Source organism: Stegostoma tigrinum, chromosome 9, assembly GCF_030684315.1.
Source record: "Stegostoma tigrinum isolate sSteTig4 chromosome 9, sSteTig4.hap1, whole genome shotgun sequence".
Lineage (NCBI taxonomy): Eukaryota > Metazoa > Chordata > Chondrichthyes > Orectolobiformes > Stegostomatidae > Stegostoma > Stegostoma tigrinum.
Genome location: NC_081362.1, coordinates 98437546 through 98457020, shown reverse-complemented (window position 1 = coordinate 98457020; position 19475 = coordinate 98437546). Strand labels below are relative to the sequence as shown.

The 19475-nt window shown below is 44.3% G+C and overlaps 1 protein-coding gene across 1 annotated transcript in view; it reads right to left on the bottom strand.

Annotated features, from left to right (window-relative positions):
- Positions 1 to 19475, bottom strand: part of adcy3a (adenylate cyclase 3a) — a 100681-nt gene that overhangs the window by 24225 nt on the left and 56981 nt on the right. The window contains 7 exon segments of the mRNA XM_059648797.1: positions 3998 to 4117; positions 6585 to 6750; positions 9701 to 9859; positions 12270 to 12397; positions 13119 to 13230; positions 15325 to 15455; positions 18680 to 18829. Of these exon segments, the coding sequence (XP_059504780.1) occupies positions 3998 to 4117; positions 6585 to 6750; positions 9701 to 9859; positions 12270 to 12397; positions 13119 to 13230; positions 15325 to 15455; positions 18680 to 18829 (966 nt within the window).

Genomic DNA, 19475 nt, shown 5'->3' with positions numbered 1-19475 from the left:
TTCCACCAGGGCCACTCAGCTCCTGACCTCATTACAGCCTTGGTTCAAACGGGGGCAAAAGAGCTGAATTCCAGAGGTGAGGTGAGAGTGACAGTCCTTGACATTAAGGTTACATTTGACCGAGTGTGACATCAAGGAGCCCTGGCAAAACTGGAATCAATAGGTATCAGGGGCAAACACTCCAGTGGTTGGAGTCAGACCTGACACATAGGAAAATGGTCGTGGTTATTGGAGGTCAGTCATCTCAGCTCCATGACATCCCTGTAGGTGTTTCTCAGGGTAGTGTCCTAGGCCCCAACCACCTTCAGCTGCTTCATCAATGACCTTCCCTTCATAAAGATTGAAGTCGGGATGTTCGCTGATGATTGCACAATGTTCAGCACCATTCATGATTACTCTGATACTGAAGCAGTCCCTCTTCAAATGCAGCAAAACCTAGATGATATCCAGGCTTGGACTGAAAAGTGGCAAGGAACATTCATGCCACACAAATGCCAGGCTATGACCATCTCCAATATGTGATGATCTAGCCACCGCTCCTTGAAATTCTATGGCATTACTATCACTGAATATCCTGAGACAACCCTCACATCCTGAGGGATTACCACTGGCCAGAAACCCAATTGGACTTGCTACTGAAATGCAGTGGCAACAAAAAAAAGTCAGAGGAATACTATAACCCTCCTCCTCACTCCCCAAAGCATGTTCACCATCTACAAGGCACAAGTCTGGAGTGCGATAGAACATAGAACAATACAGCTGAGAACAGGCCCTTTGGCCCTCGATGTTGCGCCGACCTATGAACTAATCTAAGCCCGTCCCCCTACACTATCCCATCAATATCCATATGCTTATCCAAGGGCTGTTTAAATGCCCCTACTGTGGCTGAGTTAACTACATTGGCAGGCAGGGCGTTCCACGCCCTTACCACTCTCTGAGTAAAGAACCTGCTTCTTACATCTGTCTTAAATCTATCACCTCTCAATTTGTAGCTATGCCCCCTTGTACAAGCTGAAGTCATCATCCTCGGAAAAAGACTCTCACTGTCCACCTAACTAATCCTCTGATCATCTTGTATGTCTCTATTAAATCCCCTCTTAGCCTCCTTCTCTCCAATGAGAACAGGCCCAAATCCCTCAGCCTTTCTTCATAGGGCCTTCGCTCCAGACCAGGCAACATCCTGGTAAATCTCCTCTGCACCTTTTCCAATGCTTCCACATCCTTCCTGTAATGGGGCGACAAGAACTGCACACAATATTCCAAGTGAGGCCGCACTAGCGTTTTGTACAGTTGCAGCATGACGTCACGGCTCCAGAACTCAATCCCTCTACCAATAAAACCTAAAACACCGTAAGCCTTCTTAACAGCACTATCAACCTGGGTGGCAACTTTCAGGGATATATGTACATGGACACCAAGATCCCTCTGCACATCCACACTACCAAGAATCTTTCCATTGACCTGGTATTCTTCCCTCCTATTATTCCTCCCAAAGTGAATCACCTCACATTTATCCGTATTAAACTCCATTTGCCACCTTTCGGCCCAATTCTGCAGTTTATCCAAGTCTCCCTGCAATCTGTCCACCACTCCACTGACTTTAGTGTCATCTGCAAACTTACTAACCCATCCACCTATGCCTGCGTCCAAGTCATTTATAAAAATGATAATCAGCAGTGGTCCCAAAACAGATCCTTGAGGCACACCACTAGTAACTGGACTCCAGGCTGAATATTTTCCATCAACCACCACTCGTTGCCTTCTTACAGAAAGCCACTTTCTAATCCAAACTGCTAAATCTCCCTCAATCTCATGTCTCTGTATTTTCTCCAATAGCCTACCATGTGGAACCTTATCAAAGGCTTTATTGAAGTCCATGTACACCACTTCAACTGCCCTTCCCTCATCCACATGCTTGGTCACCTTCTCAAAAAACTCAATGAGGTTTCTGAGACATGACCTGCCCTTGACGAATCCATGCTGACTATCTCCAAATTGTTGCTTGCTAGATGATTATAAATCCTATCTCTTATAATACTTTCCAAAACTTTTCCGACAACAGATGTAAGGCTCACAGGTCTATAATTACCTGGGTCATTTCTACTGCCCTTCTTGAACAAGGGCACAACATTTGCAATCCTCCAGTCCTCTGGTACTAAACCTGCAGACAATGAGGACTCAAAGATCAAGGCCAAAGGCTCCGCCACCTCTTCCCTAGCTTCCCAGAGATTCCTCGGAAAAATCCCATCTGGCCCAGGGGATTTATCTACCTTCACACCTTCTAGAATTGAAGACACTTCCTCCTTACTAACCTTAATCCTTTCAATTCTAGTAGCCCGTAACTCAGTCATCTCCTCTACAATACTCTCCTGTTCCTCAATGAAAACAGATGAGAAATAATCATTTAGCACCTCTCCAATCTCCACAGGGTCCACACACAACTTCCCACTTCTGTCTTTGACTGGCCCTATTCCTACCCTAGTCATTCTCTTATCCCTCACATACCTATAGAAAGCTTTTGGGTTCTCCTTTATTCTACCTGCTAATGTCTGCTCATTTCCCCTCCTTGCTCTTCTTAACTCTCTCTTTAAATCCTTCCTAGCTAATCTGTAACTCTCCATCGCCTCATCTGAACCATCTCTTCTCATTGTCACATAAGCCTCCCTCTTCCGCTTAACAAGAGATACAATTTCTTTAATAAACCACGGTTCCCTTACCTTATCGCTTCCTGCCTGCCTGACAGGGACATATCTATCAAGGAGACACAATATCTGTTCCTTAAACCAGCTCCACATTTTGATTGTCCCCATCCCCTGCATTTTGCTAACCCATTTGATGCCTCCTAAATCTTGCCTAATCGCATTATAATTGCCCTTCCCCCATCTATAGCTCTTGCCCTGTGGCATGTTCCCATCCCTTTCCATTGCTAAAGTAAACATAACCGAATTATGGTCACTCTCTCCAAAGTGCTCATCTACCACTAAATCAAACACCTGGCTTGGTTCATTACCAAGAATCAGATACAGTGCGGCCTCCCCTCTTGTTGGCCCTTCGACATAATGAGTCAGGAAATCCTCCTGCACACATTGAACAAAAACTGATCCATCTGACATACTAGAGTTACAGCATTTCCAGTCAATATTAGGGAAGTTAAAGTCTCCCATAATGACCACCCTGTTCTTTTCACTCCTGCCCAGAATCGTTTTGCCGATCCTCTCCTCCACATCCCTGGAACTTTGCGGAGGCCTATAAAAATATCCCAGCAGTGTGGCCTCTCCTCTCCAGTTTCTGACCTCAGCGCATACCACCTCTATAGACGAGTCCTCATCAAAAGTTCTTTCAGCCACCATTATACTGTCCTTGACTAACAAAGCTACACCTGCCCCTCTTTTACCACCTTTCCTGACCTTAGTGAAAGATCTAAACCCTGGAACCTGCAACATCCATTCCTGACCCTGCTCTATCCATGTCTCCGAAATGGCCACAACATCGAAGTCCCAGGTACCTATCCAAGCTGCAAGCTCACCTACCTTATTCCAGGTACTCCTGGAGTTAAAGTAGACACACTTCAACCCAGCTTGCTGTCTGCCAGCACACTCCTGTGACAGTGAGGTCCTGTCCATGTCCTCCCATGTGATGGAATACTCTGCACTTGTCTAGATGCGTCCAGCTCCAACAAGACTCAAGAAGCAACACCATCTAGAGCAAAGCAGCCCACTTAATTGGCATGATATCCACCACCTTCAACAAGAACTCCAAGAGGAGCAGTACACTATCATGCTTTGACTGGGACTTGGATGTTAATGGTATGTGTTAGCCTGGGGATACTGCGGTCTGCAGTCAAGGTTTGCAGACTGACCAGCTACACACAGAGTTAGCAGGTATCACAGACACTTTTCACTGTCATCTTTCTGCAGCAAGGACATGATGTGGAATGGACATTGAAATTTCCAGCTGTCCTGTTTGCTCCCATTGTGCTCTGAGGTCACTCACTCACCCGTGTATCAAGTTCCTCTGGGTCATCAGGGGTGGTGCAGTGAGTATGGAGACTGCCATTACAGTCTGTGGTGTTGATCAACAGTGGTGAGTTTCCATTGGATGATGTGAGAGACAACTTCTGAAAAAGAGCAAATTATCTGGTAAACAGACGAGAGAGAGAGATTGCCAGTTAAACCAAACAGACAAACACAGAAAGAGAGAGAGAGGCATAGGAACAATCAGCCCCTTCAGCCTGTTTTGTCATTCAATGAGATCATGGCTGATCTATGACATAACTTCATAGTCCTGCTTTTGACCCATATCCCCTCGTATCTTTGTTTAACAAAAATGAACAACTGACCTAGCTTCAAATTCTGTTTGTAGAAGAGACTTCCAAACTTTTACAAATCTTTGTACATACAATTACTTCCAAACAGACAGACATAGATAAACAGAAAAGAGAGAGACAAAGAAATACAGATAGACAGAGAGAGAGAGATAAAGAGAGACATTGAGAGAGAGATAGATGGACAGACAGAAATGAAGAGAGAGACAGAGAAAGAAAAACAAAGAAACAGAGAGAGACAAAGATGGACAGAGGGAGAAGTTTACAGAGAGATAAATAGAGAAAGAGAGAGAACAGATCACTTTTTCACTGAGGGTAAAAGAGAGAAGTTAGAATAAAGTTGAGGAGTTCGAGGGGATCACGAACTAAACTAGGGAGAAATGACTGGAAAATATAAGGTTAGCCATCTTGGTATGAGGAATAGAGAAGCAGTATATTATTTAAATGGGGAGAGACTGCAGAATGCTCCAGTTTAGAAGGATCTGGGTCTCCTTGTACAGTAGAAAGACGGCATCTTTTTATTTTTCAGTATTTTTGATTGTGGACTTCGAGAGGAAAAGGACTGTTTTTCTGAAACAATATTTAGGATAGAATTAGTCATTGCATTGAGAAAGGTGGACTGGTTATGAAGAATCAGTGTGGATTTATGAAGGGGACATCGCATTTACCTAACTTGCAGGAAGTTTTTGAAGAGGTAACAGAAATGTTCAATTAGGGTGACACTGCTGATGTGGTTTATTTGAATTTCCAGAAGGTGGAACAGCGCCACCCAACTGGTGAGAAAATTTATAGGTAGTGGAATATAAGGGACAGTAGCAACATGGATACAAAACTGGACGAGTGATGGGAAGTAGGGAGTCTAGCCTGGAGGAATGTTTCTAGTGGAGGCTCTAGGGCTTGATATTCAGAGCTTTGTTCTTCCCGATACATATTAATGATCTGCGTCTTTGTGAACAGGGGACAACTTCAACGTTTGGAGACTAACATTGGAATAGAAAGAATTGCAAACTGTGAGGAGGACAGTGCGGAACTCCAAAAGGGCATTTCCAAACTGTTGGAGTAGGCAAAACGGTGGCAGATGAGGTTCATCACTGAGGAGTGTGAGGTGACATATTTTGGACAGAAGAACATTGAAAGACAATATACAATTCTAAAGGGGCTGCAGGAGCAGAGGGATCTGGATGTGTATGTGCACAGATCATTGAAGGTGACAGGACAGGTAGAGAGAGCAGTTAATAAATCTGTAGGGAACTCAGCTTTACTAATAGCGTCATAGAATACGAACTGGATGATTTACACCTGAGCAGTATCGGAACTGAGGTCTTCTGGATAGTATTTGCAAGAGTGGTTGGGCAGGCATTAATCTAAATTGGCAGGGTGATGGGAACTTATGCAATGTATCAGAGGAAGGAGAAACAAGGCCACAAATAAAAGACAGAAAGCGGATTAAGAAAAGTGACAGGCAGAGGACTGAAGGGCCAGAATCAAGCAGGGATACTGAAAGACAATGCATTTGGGATAAACAGTGTGGAAACAACAAGCCTTTTGTGCTTTAACAATGGAGTATTCACAATAACATGGATGAATTAAAGTAAATTGATGAAAACACGTATGACACAGTCAGACTTACGGAGACATGACTGCAGGGTGACTGGGTATGGGAACTGAATATCCAGGCCATCTTAGACTGGGTAATAAGAAAGGAATAAATCGCAATCTAGTTGTGTGAGACCCCTTGGGGATGAGAATATGATAGAATTCCTTGTCAAGGTGGCTAGTGAGGTAGCTGATTCTGAAACTAGGGTCCCGAATTTAAATCAAGGCAATTACAGTGGTACAAGGTGTGAGTAGACTATGCTGGAATGGGGAACAATACTGAAAGGGATGACAATGGAAAGGCAACAGCAAGCAATGCTTTTTTGCTCATTCACAGGATGCAGGCATTTATTGCCCAACTCTAATTGTCCACAGGACAGGTGAGGGTCAACCATGTGCTGTGGATCCAGAGTCACATGTAGGTCAGACCAGGTAAGGATAGCGGATTTCCTTCTCTAAAGGACATGAGTGAACATATGGGTGTTTTCTCTGCCACAGAAAATGGTTGAAACTAAAACATTGTGTAATTTCAAGAAGGAGTTGGATATAGCACTTAGGACTAAAGGAATCAAAGGGTATGGAGTAAATGCAGAACGGCAGAATGGCTTATTCCGGCTTTTATTTTCTAAGTTTCTAAGAAACTCTCCAGTCCCCCCAGATTCACCACTCCATTGATCCCATTCTTGACAGCTGCAGACTTTGCCACCACCACCAGGTATGTTGTGATCCCCTTCTCCCGCAAATACTCATTTCTCTTCTCCCCTTCTCCTGGTTCAAGCTCAAACTCTCCATTCAGGCAATTACAGGTGCTTTCTGAAATGTGCACTCTCCTGTAGACAAAGCAGACAAGGAACAAATTTATCACTAATGATTAGGTTCTAATCAAACATGAGCACAAACATTCTTACTCCTTGGATAGGCAATGGATTGGAGAAAATTTGAATTGAACTGTGATCAGCTGCATCAGGAAGTGTGGCACTATCAATGGGTGATACTGAGGGAGTGCTGCCCCTTCGGTGGGTCAGTACTGAAGGAGTGCTGCATTGTCAGGGGGTCAGAACTGAGGAAGTGCAGCACTCTTGGAGGATCAATCCCAGGTTAGTGCTGCATTACCAGAGGGCCAGTACTGACAGCGTGCTGCACTGTCGGAGCGTCAGTACTGAAGGAATGTGCATGCATGGTTGAGTGTATGTGCATGAATGAGCATGTGCATGCGTGTGTGGCAAAATGTGTGGGGCTGTGTTGCAGGCTGTGTGACTTATATATTTTTTAAGTATGTAAGTTTCAGTTGTTGGTTTCTGAGTTAGACAACACCTTTCAAACCTTCACAAAAAAAACCAAAGAACTGTGGATGCTGGAAATCAGAAACAAAAACAGCAATTGCTGGAAACACTCAAAAGCGCTGGCAGCATTTGTGGAGAGAAACAGAGTTAATGTTTCAGGTCAAGTGACCCTTCTTCAGAACTTTCTGTATGTGTTTCCTTCCAAACCCACAACCACTACCATCCAGAATGGCAAGGGCACAAGATAATTGGAAACACCAACATTTGCAAATTCCTCTCCAAGCCACTCACCATCCTGACTTGGAAACATATTGTTGTTCTTTCACTGCTGCTGGGTCAAAATCCTGGAATCTCCTCCCTAATGGCGTCTCCCACATGGACTATAGCAGTTTAAGAAAGCAGCTACCAAGGGGCAACTGAGGATGGACAATAAATGCCATTGGAACCAGTGACACCCATGTTCCGATGCAAAGAGAAAGTTTTTTAACGTATGGGATTTCTCTGTGTCTGAAATTAAGTTAAGTTATAAATATTTCTGTAGCCAGGGTCATTTCTTTAAAAACCGTTTCTGAAGCCCAGCTTTAGAATCATTGGGCTTTTGTGTACTATTTTCTGTTTACCTCACACTGTTCTGTGCCATAGTAAGGTAAATAATGGGGCCTCAACATTTGTAAGAGATCTCTAGTAACACCCATAACTTATAGAGGGAAATTTTGTAAAAAAAATTACTTTGAGTTTTGAGTAGTCCTGTGAAGTCCTTGGATGCAGATGGCTGTAAAGAACAGAGTTCTTGGGAAGAAATGGACATAGGAAACTAAATTATCTTGGAGTAAACAGTTGATATTAGATTGAAGAGATGAGACCAAATGTTTGCGGATAAAACCCTGCAGAGATTGCTTAAAACTGAGTAGACATAAGATCAGGTGTCTAACAGTGGGCTGGTGAGGCGGCAGTGATGGCCTCCTGGGTGTCCTAGCGATTGAACTGACACCTGTACCACTGTGGCGATTGGACTCGGAGAATCTGAGATCTGGACTTCTTTGTTTCTCTTCTTTATGTTTTGGCTCTGTTAAATCTTTTAATTCTGGTTTTTGTAACCAAGTGGGTACCAGTGAATGGCGACTTTGTGCACTTTTCACTGTACCTATGTATTCCTATACTTACTGCATGTGACAAGTAAGTGAAGAAGCTTTCTGCAGTTCCAGTTTATTTGTTGAAGTCAGGAGTGGCTTAAACCTAATGAGGTGTTAGAGTTGGAGACCCATAGTAGGTGTGTGTTAATTACTGTACTAGAGTTTTTGTTGTTTCATGTTTCAATTTAAAAATGAGCACTTTGTGACTAATGAGGTTATACTTTTACAGTGGGTTTTAAAATCTGAATTTAAAACTATCTGTTCTATTTCATCTTCATTTCTTCCATTCATAAACTTCTGTTTTATTGTTAAAACCAAATCTGCAGCATTTTATGCTTATGTTTAAACAAGAGACCACTTGTTATAACTAAGGCAAATCAAAATTTTTTACGGCATGAAAAGTTGAGAGGGTATCTGATTGAGAAATATAAGGTTATGGAGGCATAATTTTAAGGCGAATTTAAGTCGTCATTGGACAAGCATATGGACGTACATGGAATAGCGTGGGTTAGATGGGCTTGAGATCGGTATGACAGGTTGGCACAACATCGAGGGCCGAAGGGCCTGTACTGTGCTGTAATGTTCTATGTTCTGTGTGAAGGGCAGAAGGTTTAGAGGAGATTTTTTGGAAAAACGCAGAGCATGCCAGGAATCTGGTACACACTGCCTGGGAGGTTAGTAGAGGTGGGTAGCCTCAAAATCTTTAATAAGTACATGGATGAGCACTTGAAGCATCAGAACATTCAAAGCTATGGACCAAATGCCGGAAAGTGTGACAATTGTAGATAGGATTGTACAGATCTGATAGGCCAAAGGGTCTCTTCTGTACTGGATGAATCCCTGAGTCTAAAATATAATTTATAGGCCAGGTTCCAGTCTGGGATGAAGATTGTCCAGGAATAACACCAGCTGGGATCCTAATGTGAGACAGATGGCGACAAAGTACATACGTGTGTGACAGAATCAATGCATGAGTACGCGTGTATTTATAGAAGTGTGTGGATAGATGAGAGTGTAAGTGCATGAGGGCAAATGTACATGTGAATGAGTGTGTGCATGTGTATGGCTGAGTGAATGCATGTGAGTAAAGTGAATGAGTGTGTGTATGAATGTGAATGTAAATGCATGTGTGAGATTGTGTGTGTGAATGAAGGTAGGTACAGATGTGCATGAAATGTGTGTATCTGAGTATGAGCGTGTGCAAGAATGCAAGAGTGAGTCAGTGTGTATGTCAGTGAGTGAGTGTGTGTACGTGACTGCACATGGAATGAGTAAGTGAGTTATTTGCCAGCGACATGTAGCCAGTATGTTTTTAGTGTTCCCATCGAGTCTTTAGCATCACTGGTCAGTCAACAAACACCTACCCAGGGATGCCACCAGCCTCCATCTTGTTTGCCAGCGTGACATCTGTAGACCAGACATCATATTGCCAGTTCTTCTGCCCCAGGACACCACCGAGGACAGTGCCACTGTGAATGCCAACCCGCATATTCACCTCTGTTTTTGTCTTTTCACGAACGTACCTACAACAGAAAAAGCTGTCAGAGAGCAGGGCAAACAGAAAGTAGATGTGATCTGACCCCCTAAAATAGTGACACACCCAGGATCGACACCTTCACAACAGACAGCACCCAACAAGCCCAACTAGCACCCAGCGTCCAAAGCCAAGCTCACAGTACCTAACTCTCAGAACCCAGCATCCACACATAGCACCAAATACCCACCACAATCATTCAACAACCAACACTCACATCCAGACTTTTCCATCAGCATCCAACAATCAACAGCCAAGCACTAGCATCCAGAAACAATACCCAACACTCAGTATCTAATGCTTACACCCAGACTCACCAACCAGCACTCAACATGTTAAACTACAAAGTCAGAATAACCATTATCCAAAAGTCAGTACCCATCACCCATGCAAAGCACACAGAAGCTAGCACCCAACAGGCACCCATTACCAGCATTCAGAACACAAACATACACCCACTCAGCACCCACTGTCAGAATGCACATGCTGTCCCTGTCACCCACACCCTCCTGACCCCATGCCGAAAAGCTACATAAGCACAGCTTCCTGAAAATGACTCTGCTCTTCAGTGTCCCAGTCAGGTTTCTCAATAGCAGGATGCTGTTGAAAGGGGAGTTCCTCAATGGTGAGCGCTGTTAGCTATTTTGGGCGTCTCAGGGGATTAACCTGGGTGATGAATGATGGACAACAGGGAAATGGAAAATGAACTGAACGGGTATTTTGTGTCTGGCTTCACTGTAGAGGCATAAATAACATCCCCACGAATAATTGTGAAGTAGTGGCTGTGGCCACTATCACGTTTGAAAGACTGAAAAACTGGAAAGTGTGCAAAGAAGATTTACAAGGACAGAGCCAGGACTAGTAGGCCTGAGTTACAGGGACAGGTCGGCCAGGAATTCATTGAAATGTAGGAGAATGAGAGGTGACCTTATTGAGGTGTATAAAATTATGAAGGGCATAGATAAGATGAATGCATATAGTCTGTTTTTCACAGGGATGAGGAACTGAAAACAAGTGGGCATAGGTTTAAGGTGAGAGGGGAAAGATTTAAGAAGGACCTGAGGGGCAACTTCTCCACACAGAGAGTGGTGTGTATATGGAATGGGCTACCAGAGAAAGTGATTGAGGCAGGAACGGTAGCAACATTTAAAAATCATTGAGATAGATACATAGATGAGAAGGGTTTACAGGGATATGGACCAAATGCAGGCAATTAGAATCAGAATCCCTACAGTGTGGAAACAGGCCCTTTGGCCCAACAAGTCCACACCGAACCTTGCAGCTTCTTGCCAAGACCCATCACCCTATAACCCACCTAATCTTCACCTCCCTGAACACCACGGGAAATTTAGCATGGCCAATCCACCTACGCTGCACATCTCTGGACTGTAGGAGGAAACTGGAGCACCTGGAAGAAACCCACACAGACACGGGGAGAATGTGCAAACTCCACACAGACAGTTGCCCGAGGCTGGAATTGAACCTGGGTCCCTGGTGCTGTGAGGTTGCAGTGCTAACCACTGAGCCACTGTGTGCCGCCCCTAGAACTAGCTGATTGTGGACACCATGGTCAGCATGGGCCAGTTTGGGCCGAAGGGCCTGTTTCCATGCTGTATCACTCTCTGACCAGGTCTGACAGCATCTGTGGAGAAAAAAAACCAGAGTTAATATTTTGAATCCAAAGAGTCTTCGGAACTGGTTCTGAAGTTCCAACGAAGAATCATATTGGAGTTGAGATGTTGACTCTGTTTCTGTCTCCACTGATGTTCCCAAATCTGCTGAGGTTTCTCCAGCATTCTCCATTTTGTTTCCAGTTTAACTTCAGTTCTAGGGGACTTCCAGAAACAATAATTTGATTCAAAATTGCTATCCACAGAGACAAATCTGAGTTATGTGGGTTAGTTAGGGACAGCCAGTGTGATTTCTAAAGGGAAAAGTGAGTTTCACTAACTTGTTGGAGTTTTCTGAAGAGGAAACAAAAAGGCTCAATAAGGTCATGCTGTTTATGTTGTGTACGCAGATTGCCAGGAGGTGTTAATACAGTACCACACAACGGACTTGGGACTGAAGTTATAGGTCTTGGTGGAAAAGGGACAATTGTAGTGTGGACACAACATTGGCTGTGTGACAGGAAACAGGGTAATGGTCAATGGATATTTTCTGGGCTGGAAGAAGATTTGTAGTGGAGACTGGGACCCTTGGTTTTTTACTGATCTGGATCTTGGTGACCAAAGGACAATTTCAAAGTTTACAAAACTTGGAAAATTATAAACAGTGAGGATGATCCGGAGGAGCTCCAAAAGAACACTGAATCATTTGTGGAGTGGGAAAAGTGGCAGTTGGTACCCGATGGTGTTCTGGAACCCTAAGTGTTCCAGAGCCTACCGAATTGTACTCACGAGATGGCGTCCACCATAGCCAAGCCCATATGAATGGAGCAGGCAGCATGATCATCACGGTTGTCCGGTAAGCCACAGATACAGTAGTAACAATCTCCCAGGATCTTGATCCGCAGCTGATGGTACTTCTGCACAAAGTTGGGAGATTGTCATTAGGCAATAAATTACTGTAAAGTTAGGTCATTGATAAAAATAGTCATTGGATGTCCATCAAATCCCAGCCCGTGCCATGAGCCACTAGACATTGCCACCAAACAGTTTACACCAAAAAAGATGTGTCAGTGTTCTCACACCGATTCAGAGTTTGTAGTTACTTGGCAGGGGAGGGAGGCTGATATTAAATTGAACAAAGACTCCAAGCACACAATCAGGATGAAACATTGCTGTCAAGGAGGGGCTGTGCAGTGCAGTGAAGAAAATTATACATGCAGATTAAAGATTATGTGTAACACAGTCTTCAGCTAACGGAAGTGGGATCCACACTTCAAACTGGTCAAGTGTGGAACTCTGTTGCCGATTTAAGATTTTACGAGGTGAAGATTGTAAACAGTGAGTGTGTGGATAGTGGACAAGTATGCACAGCAGGAGGGTGCAAACAGCAGGTGAGAGCGTTCAGCAGAAGAGTGTTCACAGTAGGGGAGCGTGCACAGTGAGAGAATGTGCACAGTGGGACAGTGTGCACAGCCAAAGACTGTTAACAGCAGCAAAGTGTGCATGGCAGGAGACTGCGCAGACAGTGAGTGTGCAGACAGAGAATACATACAATAGAGGTATGCACAATGTAGACGGTGTGAGTGATTGAGTGAGTGAGCAAGTGAGTGAGTGAGTGAACTCCGAGGACAGACTCACCGCTGCCAGTTTATCAAAACGAGCGAAAAGTTCATTGAGAAGTTTGACCAGTTCCTGTGCACTGCAGGTGGATGACAACTGAGTGAATCCAACAATATCTGCAAACAGGATGCTGGGGAGAGATGACAACAGGTTTAATACTACACCCAGCACCGCAACACCCAGTGCCAGATACAGCCAGCGCCCAAATCACCCAGTGCCCGCTACATCCAGCACCAGCTACACACAGCATCCACTATACCCAGCGTCCAATAACCCAGCATTCAGAGATAATGGTAACTGCAGATGCTGGAGAATCTGAGATAACAAGGTGTGGAGCTGGATGAACACAGCAGGCCAAGCAGCATCTTAGGAGCACAAAAGCTGACATTTCGGGCCTAGACCCTTCATCAGAAATGGGGGAGGGGGACAGGGTTCTGAAATAAATAGGGAGAGAAGGGGAGGCGGATTGAAGATGGATAGAGGAGAAGATAGGTGGAGAGGAGACAGACAAATTAGAGTTGGGGGTGGAGCCAGTAGAGGTGAGTGTAGGTCGGGAGGGGATAGGTCAGTCCGGGGAGGATGGACAGGTCAAGGGGGCGGGATGAGGTTAGTCATGAGGAAATGGTGGTGCGACTTGAGGTGGGAGGAGGAGATAGGGGAGAGGACGAACAGGTTAGGGAGGCAGGGACGAGCTGGCTGGTTTTGGGATGCAGTAGAGGGAGGGTAGCTATTGAAGCTGGTGAAGTCCACATTGATACCATTAGGCTGCAGGGTTCCCAACCGGAATATGAGTTGCTGTTCCTGCAACCTTCGGGTGGCATCGTTGTGGCACTGCAGGAGGCCCAGGATGGAAATAGCATCTCAGGAATGGGAGGGGGTGTTGAAATGGTTTGCGACAGGGAGGTGCAGTTGTTTATTGCGAACTGAATGTAGGGGTTCTGCAAAGCAGTCCCCAGGTTTCTGCGATGTAGTGGAGGCCACAACGGGTACAGTGGATGCAGGATACCACATTGGCAGATGTGCAGGTGAACAGCTGCTTGATGTGGAAAGTCTTCTTGGGGCCTGGGATGGGGTTGAGGGAGGAGGTGTGGGGGCAAGTGTAGCATTTCCTGCGGTTGCAGGGGAAGATGCCGGGTATGGTGGGGTTGGAGGGGAGTGTGGAGCGGACAGGGGAGTCAGGGAGAAAGTGGTCCCTCCGGAAAGCAGACAAGGATGGGGAGGAAAAATGTCTTCGGTGGTGGGGTCGGAATGCAGATGGCGGAAATGTTGGAGGATGATGCGTTGGAACACAGAGCATCCACTGGGGTGGCACTGTGGCCCAGTGGTTAGCAATGCAGTCTCACAGCCCCAGGTACCCGGGTTCGATTCCAGCCTCTTTGTGGAGTTTGCACATTCTCCCCGTGTCTGTGTGGATTTTCTCCAGGTGGTCTAGTTTCTTCCCACAGTCCAAAGATGTGCAGGCTTGGTGGATCGGCCATGCTAAATTGCCTGTAGTGTTCAGAGGTGTTTGGGTTATAGGGGGATGGGTCTGGGTGGGATGCTCCAAGGGGCGGTGTGGACTTGTTAGGCCGAAGGGCCTGTTTCCACACTGTAGGGAATCTAAACCACGACACCCAGCGCCCAGTACACCCAGCGTCCAGTAAAGCCAGCACCCAGTCCACCCAGTGTCCACTGCACCCAGTAAAGCCAGCATCCAGTACACACAGTGTCCACCACACCCAGCACGTGCTACACCCTACACCTTGAGCCCACTACATCCAGTGCCCAGTACACTGAGCATTTTCTGCACCCAGTGATTAATACAGCCAGTGACCAATACACCCAAACACTACACCTAGTGCCCACTAAATCAGACACCTGCACCAGCCAGCTCTCACCACAGCAGCAGGGTGTATTCATATCGCTTCACACTCATGTGTGTGCATCTTAGCACTACAGTGAATTGCAGAAATGTCTTCTGTAGGCATGTCATAAGACCAATTCTTCAAAATCTATCACTGTGCAAAGAACAAAGTCCCACTCCCTCCCCATTTCTTGCTGCTCCCGTTTTTCCTCACTCCCTTCCTCTCATTTGCTTGCTTTTTAACTCTCCTTCTAGACTTCTTCTCTCGGGTCCCAAACTGAAACGTCAACATTCCTGCTCCCCTGATGTTGCGTGGCCTGCTGTGTTCCTGCAGCTCCACACTGTGTTATCTCTGACTCCAGCACCGACACTGCACTGTACCTGACTTTCTCATGCCGGTACATATACATGGTGTTGAACTGTTGTAGCTCCTTTGACTCTTTGTCCTTTTTCATGTCGTTTAACATCTCATCTGCAATGTGCTTTGGTAGAATAGACAGAAGGAGACGTTCCTGAGAAAAGAGAAAAGATAGCTCAGATTCTACAATATGATGGTGTAGGGGAGACACTGAATTTTGTCCCAGAGATAGGTCAGGGTCTGAGGTGTTTGAATAATCCAGGCAGCTTGCCAATGCAATGACAACTTGGAGTGAGGTGGAGCTCCCTGGGGGAGCTGGCTGTGAGAATCAGACCCCGGGTTCGCAGACCAGGCGGTCAAACTAGACTTGTCTTCAGGGCATGTACAGGAGCTAGTAATATTTTCCCAACATGGGACTGACCAACACTGACTGTATGGAATCCAGAATCTTGCAGTGAAAGGACAAGGGGTCATCAGAGTCTCCTCCCTTCAGCCAATTATTGAGCTGTAAGTATGAGAAGACCGCAGTCAAAAGTATCCTTCTGTAGCTGTCTGGCATCCTAATGGATCCTCAAGGATCCCACCTGATTTCTACAGCAGCCTCTATTCATAAGAAAAAAAATCCACCACAAACTGTATTCTTTGAATGTGGGGAGAGTGCAGAAGAGATTTACAATAATGATTCCAGGACTCAGAAACTTTCATGATGAGGCTAGAATGAAGACGCTGAGGCAGTTCTCCTTTGGAGAGTAGAAGGCTGAGCAAAGATTTAATTGAGATTTTTAAAGTGAGCACGCTGCATAGAGAAAATAGGGAGAAGCTGGCCTCATTCGCCAAAGAAAAATGAATCAGACAGCATAAATTTAAACAGATGAAGGAAAGGTGATGTGAGAAAAACCTTTTTCACACAGCAAGTGTTTACAGTACGGATTATACTGCCTGGAAATGAATTTGGGGAGATCCAACTGAGCATTCAAGATGGTGGTAGATGGTTATGTGGATAAAAATAATTTCTGGATTACGGGCTCAGTGTGGGAATATGGTGTTGAGGTAGATGATCAGCTGTGATCTTCTAAACGGCAGAGTAGGTTTGATGAGCTGATTGGCCTACACTTGTTCCGATGTAGTAATGCAGCCAACTGGTTCACTAATGTCCCCTATGGAAGGAAACTGACATCCTTACCTAGTCTGGCGTACATGTGACTCTAGACCAAAGGCAAATGTAGCTGACTCCTAAGTACCCTCAGAGCAATTAGGGATGGCCAATAAATGCTGGTTCAGACAGTGATGCCTACATCCCATGAATTTTAAAAAAAGTTGATCAAGAGATGTGGTAGATGTTGCCTATATGGATGTTAAGAATGCATCTGACAAAGTTGCACATAAGAGGCTGGTTAACAAAACTGAGGTTATGGAAATAGGAGCATCAGTCTCCATTGGACAAAATTAAAATAGGAAGATGGAAAACAAGAACTGTGGTAAATTGTTATTTTTCAGACCAATGATTAATTCTGGGACCACTATTTTCTTGATATATATATGACTTGGGCATTGTATCAGAGAGTAAAATTCCACAATTTGCCAACAATTCCAAACTTGAGACGAATGCCAAATGTTGAAGCTGATACAAATTGATAACAACAGATTATAGATATACTCTCAGAATGGGCAGAGAACTGGAAGATGAAACTTAATATGGAGAAGCGTGAGGTGATGCATTTGGAGATTGGACAGTGGGAGACTGTTATAAAGAGGGCTCATGTACACTTGTTTCAAGGTGATAGGACAAGACACATTAAACACTGGTGACCAAGTTAGCTGGGAGCTTCTATTGTGAGGGGTATGAATTGCAAGGAATTGCTGTTAGCTGGGAGCTTGGTCTTCATAAATGTGAACACTGATTACATAAACAAATGTTTTCACCAACCTTCACCACCTCTGACTAGGCTCCAAAACTAGATTACTGCATCAAGTTCTAGTCAGTACATTTTAGGGAGGGTGTGAGGGGAATTAAGAGGAGATTTACTTGAGTAGTTCCAGAGATGAGGGATTTTAGTGATGAGGTTTGGAACAAAGGAGATTGAGAGAGAGAGATTTGAACGAGGAGTATGATTTGCTTAGACAAAGTGAAAAATGAAAAGCTATTTTCATTGGCTGACAGTACTGGACTAAGGGACACAGATTAGGATTTTTGGGCAAAAGATGCATGGGAGATGTGAAGAAGAGGTTTCACAGCAGTGATGGACAAAGATCTGTAATTTGCTGCTTATGGAGGAGCCATGGAAATCGAGACAATGATTTCAAAAAGAAAACTAGCATGTGCTTAAGAAGCTAGAGAAGTCCAAGGGGACAGAAAAAAAATGCTCAATAGGGAGCTGGCATGCATGAGATAATCCCAGTGGGCTCCTTCTATGGAGTATTACAGTGGGAAGACTAAACTGCTTCTCTTAGGATACAGTGTGTGCTAACAGCACCCTGTGTTGTGTTGACTGCATGGCACAGACTGAGGGAACAGATCAGAGTTTACTCTTGTATGTTCTCAATGCCAAGATGATAATACTGAAGTCTCCGGAGCACACAATGTAAACAGGACAGGTAACTGAGGGAATAACTTTACAGAAGATTGAACAAAGCTTTAATAAGGCAGAATATAACTCCCTTGACTGGTAACCAAACAATAAAGAGTGAGACCATAGGGAGACTACAGCTCAGTTACCAGGGAAAGTAAGTAATGTTACTAACACCATTAGAATAACTATGTCCAAACATCTACTGAGTTGAGGTAATGCACTCGATGGGCTCAGTGTAAAAGGAGCTTTACTCTGAATCTAACCCTGTGCTGTACATGTCCTGGCAGTGTTTATTGGTACTTTCTGTGGTGGTTCTATTGTGAGGGGTATGAATTGCAAGGAATTGCTGTGGCAGGGAATGTTTTATTTTTTGTAAGTAGGGATACTCATCGGATATTGACAATGACACTAAAATTAAGAAATGAAACAGCAGAAAAATTGGCTCTATCAGTCAGGAAATTGTGCCAACAAGGCCATGGTTTCAGAATAAAAAAAAGTACAGTATTCCGTGATTAAAAGTAACTTGTACATATGGAGTAAAGAAAATATGGAATGTCTTACATTATTATGGAACAGGAATTACAAAATTGTCAGGAGAAAAGAGTTAGTTTGTGGAATGGGCAGGAAATTGGGTTTATGTGCAGGGAAGTAAAGATATTGGCATTGGCTTGTGGAATACAAAATAACGGAAGTTTGTAAGGCTCAAATCTGGGATAGCTGTGTGGTAATATTTCTTCATGTTCTGCTGTCCTAAGCCAAGAGTTAGACCGTGGATGATGCTGTCACAACCCTAACTAGACTCCCTCACCTGCTGTTGGCTCTGTTCCTCCAGGTTGAGTTTAACCTCCAGAGATTGTCGTGTCTCCAGAAATGCTTTGCGATGTTTGCGATCTGCCATGTAGTAAGACATGATCCCCACAGTGATGGCACAGAGGTAGATACTGATGTTAGCTAATAGCTAGCAGAGAAAAAAATATACAAGTTGACTAATGAACTGATTGAAATGTTGCTGAAATACATGAGATTTATGACCATTGTACATTTATTGGTAATCAATGGCCATTTAATCAATAATCATGATAATGATTCGTTTGTCATTGGTTAATCATTGGACAAGAACAATCATTGATCAATCATTGGATGATTAACAGAGAATTACTTGAATTATAGACTAGCTATAACAAGCTTTTTTGGCACTGTCAGAGTGTTCCTGCTCCTGGGCCATGCAGTCCTAAGTTCAAATCCCACCTGTAACATAGCTGTGTCATAACATCACTGACCAGGTTGACTAAAATCACCACAGAACAGTTATATCCAACGAAGAGATCATTTGACCAGTGTGTTTGTACTGAATCTTTGCAAGATCAGCTTGCCCCTTTCCCTATCAGCCTGCAAATGATTTCCCATCAGTTAATTATCCAATTGCCTCCAGAAGTCATGACTAAATGTTCCTCCATTATAGTTTCAGGCAGCACATTCCAAATCTTAATCAATTGTTGCATGAAAAGAAAAGTTCTTTCCCAATCATCTTAAATCTGTATCCCCTCTTTCTTTTTCCTCCCACAAATGGGAGCAGTTTTGTCCTATCAACAGTTTCTAGACCC